The following is a 5,071-nucleotide window of genomic DNA, read 5'->3' on the forward strand; positions in this document are numbered from 1 at the left end:
TACTAATAATTAGAAATAAAAAACCTTATGACTTTTCATTTTAAATTAATACCATAAAGTTCTAGATAAATTTTACCTTTTTGAAAATAGCCCATAAGATTTTTTAGGACCTCATAGGAATTTAGTAAATATTCAACCCATGTTTCTTCTTGAAGTTATCATCATTTTCCATGATTCTATAAGATTATGATATAAAGTACCCTAATGTTATAATTCAATCCATTCAAGTGACTAATAATAGCTTGAAAGAACTTGTGATATTATTAAAATACTTAGCGAAGTATTTTAACCTTTGCACAATCTATAAGGTAAAATTCTTGAAATAAAAATGGAAGATTAGATAAGATAGCTCACATTTTGCCTTTCCTAGATTTGTAAGCTTTACTTCCCATAACCACATGCTTAGTGTAAGCTCTATGGAATTCTTCTATCCACTCAAAAACTATAAAGAGTCCGTAAAGGGATCTAGCAATATCTTCATGAAAAATAACCACTAAAACATTTAAATAGAGATCTTAGAATATTCTCACCATTAATGCATTTTATTTATCAACAAGAACCTCTTTATACTTACAAAGAATTAATGAATAGAAGTTCAAACATTGTTGACTTTGAGAGCACATGGAAAGACATTTAAGTTTAACGAGAACATGTATACAAAAGTGCATCTTGGTGCACATAATTGGCTTGCAATTGGTACCTTTGAAACTAAGATGTTAGAGAGCAACTTTTATTCATTAGGTTAGAAATCCATTTAATAGCCTTGTTACTTTTGTGACAATTCAATGATATCTATCAACAATATGTCTAATTTTACATATTAAGGTTCTTTGCATTTAATTTTTGTACGTGTAATCTTGTCAAAAGCTTGGAAATAAATTTCTACAAAGTTGTGTAAATTCAAAAGAAAATTAATAAATCTTAAGTTTTAAAATCTTAAAGTGGGCATAAAGACCCTTTGCATGTGCTTTAAAGTGTTTGGATGTACCTTGCAATGATGCTACTTTATAGATAATTCATATTTTCATTTATAAATTTAGCACATCTATGCCTTTTATTTAGCTTCTTCAACAATAGATTCGAGGAAAAAGGACATTAACTTAATCTTACCATGTAGCCTTTTAGCATGGTTTTCCTAAGAGTTTACTTTGGTCATAGCTTTAATAACAAACTAACTTCTTTTGAGACTCCCCTATCTTCACAAACGCACTAGCCTCATAAATTATGGAGATCCTTTACCTTCTTGTACCTTTTCCTTCCTTTTTTATATTATATATGTACTTTTATATTGCAGCCATGCCATTCTATACTTGTGGTATCTTTTGTACTCCTCTTTTGATTCCCTTCCAAAAGCACATGGAGGCTAACAGAGGTGCCTTTAGAACCCAAAAAAAATATTTTCTCATTTTTTAAATATTTGATCTAGCCAATACTTGGAAAGTGTGGAGAGACTTTGTCTTCATGCAAATGCAAAAACCTTGGTGTAGTTGAGGGTCTTTTGTCTCCATGGAAATGGAGTGTCTTGGTGTAGTATGAGGCACTTGTCCCAATGTAATTCCAAATGCCTTGGTGAGGGTCTTGACTCCATGGATGATGGAGCCTCTCATTGTGTGTATGCAATAATGCAACAAAACAAATCCTATAAAGGCCCATGATCTTGCATGTGTGTGTAGTTTTAAGCGTCTTGTCACCATGGAGCCTGCCAAATGGAGTGTTTGGGTGTAGCATGAGGCTCTTGTCTCAATAGCCTTGGTGAGGGTCTTGACTCCATGGATGATGGAGCCTCTCATTGTGTATATGCAACAAAACAAATCCTAGAAAGGCCCATGATCTTGCATGTGTGTAGTTTTGAGCGTCTTGTCGCTCGCGCAATAAAGCCTGCTATCCGTGTGTATATGCATTCAAACAAATGCAAGGTCCATGGTATAGTTTTGAGGGTGATGTGTTCAATGTACAATGTCATAGTGTATATGCATTCAAACAAATGCAAGGCCCATTGGAGGGGGATGTGTGCGATGTACACTAGGGAGAGTTTGTATAATTTGTGGGTGAGTGCTAGTGCATGGAGATATGGGAAAAAAGAGGACTCAAGAGAGAGAGAGAGAGAGAGAGAGAGAGAGAGAGAGAGAGTGGGCTCCTTGCCATTGTTGTCCGGACTCGGAACCACCATGTGACCGGGCGTAGGTGCTAGTACCTACGGAGCGAGTCTTTCTTTGAATCTTTCCTCCCATCCGAGTGCCTGCAAAGCTGCAGTAGCCTAAGTCCGTGGTTCACATTTCACACCCCCATCAGAGCTCTGTCCGCTGCAACGCTCTCGAAGCAACGCCAACTGACGCGGGCTAGGCGTGGCGCTGCAGTAAGCTGGCCACACACCACCACTGCATGCCAGCCCAGTACTGTCCAGTGACACATTCCGTCAGTGCTAAATGCATATACAACGTAACAGCTCACTGTGATTGTGCCAGTGACCTACTGCTTTCTACCAACATAGTTCTTTCTTTCTCTTTCAGAACCAACTTGCATTGGCAGGCATCTTCCAAGATGCGGGCGCTGGCATTCTTCGCAAGGTCATCCATGTCCGGCGAGAGAGATTGTGTAGCTCAACACGGGCAGTAGAAAGTCTGTGTGTGTGTGTGTGTGTGAGAGAGAGAGAGAGAGAGAGAGAGAATGGGCAATTGCCAGGCTATCGACTTGGCAGCAGTAACTGTGGAGTACCCAGGCGGGAGAGTGGAGAGGCTTTTCGACATGGAGGTTCCCGCCCAACGCCTCATGTCCGACTACCCCGGCCACTTCGTGGCCATGATATCCACCTCAATTGTCCACCCATCTACCACAACACCGCCGCCGCCGCCAACATTGTCGGCCGCCCACCACCAATTCAGCCACAAGCCGCCTTCCTTCTTCAAGCTCCTACCGGCCGACGCCCCCCTCCGCGTCGGTCATCGCTACCGCCTTGTCAGCTTCGAAGGTACGCCCTAACCCTCCTCTTATCACTAATTTTTATGTGATTACCTAGGTTATAACTTGGTTTGACTTTCCACACTAGCCTAGGTATCGTCCACAATAGCCTATGTAGATTGATTTCTTTGATGTTGTATGTGCAGAAGTGCTCACTTACTTCTCCCAAGGAGGTGCCCATGGCAACTTCACAAGGCCTATAAATTTGAACTCATTGCACACTACGAGGATCACCAAGGAGCATCTTAGACCCATACGAGCCAGGCATGTAGTGAAAATAGGGTGCTAAAGTGTGGTTGAAGAGCTTGAGAGTATGGTATAGGATTCAATCTGCGCGCAACGTTTGAAGTGTATGTACTTGGAACTTGGTATGTTTCATCAAATCATTTGAAAGCTCACTATACCTCAATGATTTGCTATTATGTAAGACTTGGGAAAATTGATTTTTTTGTTTTGTTATCTTATACACGTGCAAATTCTTAGCATTTCTACATATCAAATGGTCATAAAGCATGTTAAACGCAACACAACTTCATGGGCACTTGCACACGAGAGATGAGAGGAAAATCTAATCATGTGTTATACAGTGGACATGTGCCATAAAGGGGCATGTGTGTGTGCGTGTGTGTGTGTGTGTGTGTGTGAGAGAGAGAGAGAGAGAGAGAGAGAGAGAGAGAGAGAGAGAGAGAGCACGGGCTTCCCAAGAAACTTGAGCACCCTAACCACTCTACTACAATGCTTGTCGTTAGGGGAAGAAATTAAAGGAAACTTGAAGTGTTAAACTAAGGCATTTTCTTGTATTAATCTTCAAGGGTGCTTATTTGATAAACATCAATTTTGCTTATAGGTGAATATAAAGCATCAGTTTCTTAGTAATACCATTGATTAAAGTCCAAAATCATATTAGAAGGCTTGAATTTTCTTATCATAGGCATCACTCATTGGAGATATAATATACAAGACTAATTTTTGTCTTATTGCATATTTGATAGTCCCCCCCCCCACCCCCCACTAAGGATGAACCTTGGGACACAACTCAAGTCTCTTTGTATTAATGAAATCCACAAGAATTAAACATTCTCTATCCATTGGCACTTCTTTGGTACCAAGGTGTTGTAGCACATAATTATGCATGAATGGACCCAATCCAGAGGAACACATGGGGTGTAATGGTGGCCATTGAGGCCACAAGTCTCTCTCTTAGACTCTTAGGTGAGATTTATGTTTTCTATTGGTCAAGTGTACGTAGGATAACCTTTTTATTTCCTTTTTTGTTGGTACACATAGCAACAAAAGACAAGGGTCAGAAGATGCTTGGGTGTGTTAATTTCTAGTGAAGTTTTGTTAAATCTCAACACATAGTGAACTCATTTTAGTTATTACTTTTGCATCTAAATTACAAAATTGTACAAGAAAGTCTAGAGTTTAATTTGGATTAAAAAAGCTAGTACATTTTACACACATTTGTGAGCACCACATCTTATGGTCGACCTTTTTGCTCTACATATGCTCCCTGATATACACATGAAATTTACAAAAAACTTATTTATTGTCGAGAAGTATATTCTTGTGTATACAATATGGAAGATAACTAGTTGACCTATTCATAGGCTAAAGAAATAATGAAATTGACGATTATTTATTTGGGTTTCTTTTTTGTAATTATCTCCACATTGTGCTTTAATCTATGTGTGGATTAGAATGACATATGGCATGATAGTTTTGGTTTATAAAACTTTTTTAATTTGTGTAATATGGATTTGGATCCTATGTTGATTCATGCAATTGAGACATGGTCATTGTTCATTAAATTGTTTCACACCATATAGATTTTCCAATGGTTCTTACTTTAAAGATGCATTTTGATATCAAATTAGAGAGAACATGATAAAATTTTAAAGTGTTCCATTTTGCCTTGCCCAAATTTCTCTAATTTTCATGCATTTAGCTATCACTTTGGGTCTCAAAAAAGGTGACTTGGTACAATAATTTAGAAGTCTATCTTGAAATTATAATAATGTGGTGGTGGTGGCGTCAAGTAGCAAAACATCTAATTTTCATGCATTTAGCTATCACTTTGGGTCTCAAAAAAGGTGACTTGGTATAATAATTT

The 5,071-nt window shown here is 38.4% G+C and overlaps 1 protein-coding gene across 1 annotated transcript; it reads left to right on the forward strand.

Moving 5' to 3' along the window:
- The first annotated feature begins 2,198 nt into the window (after positions 1-2,198).
- Positions 2,199-3,419, forward strand: LOC147610401 (uncharacterized). Its single transcript, XM_086786509.1, has 2 exons — positions 2,199-2,968; positions 3,105-3,419. Exons 1-2 carry the CDS (start codon positions 2,668-2,670, stop codon positions 3,245-3,247), a joined length of 444 nt encoding a protein of 147 aa, XP_086642635.1. The 5' UTR covers positions 2,199-2,667; the 3' UTR covers positions 3,248-3,419.
- The last annotated feature ends 1,652 nt before the right edge of the window (positions 3,420-5,071 follow it).

This window comes from Cibotium barometz, chromosome 49 (assembly GCF_041138505.1).
Source record: "Cibotium barometz isolate CiBa-2024 chromosome 49, ASM4113850v1, whole genome shotgun sequence".
Lineage (NCBI taxonomy): Eukaryota > Viridiplantae > Streptophyta > Polypodiopsida > Cyatheales > Cibotiaceae > Cibotium > Cibotium barometz.

Excerpts from the sequence above, each read along its gene's own strand:
- LOC147610401 (XM_086786509.1), top strand. The coding sequence starts at position 2,668 with ATGGGCAATTGCCAGGCTATCGACTTGGCAGCAGTAACTGTGGAGTAC. Across the intron at positions 2,969-3,104 it reads CCGCCTTGTCAGCTTCGAAG|AAGTGCTCACTTACTTCTCC; the intron begins GTACGCCCTAAC and ends TTGTATGTGCAG.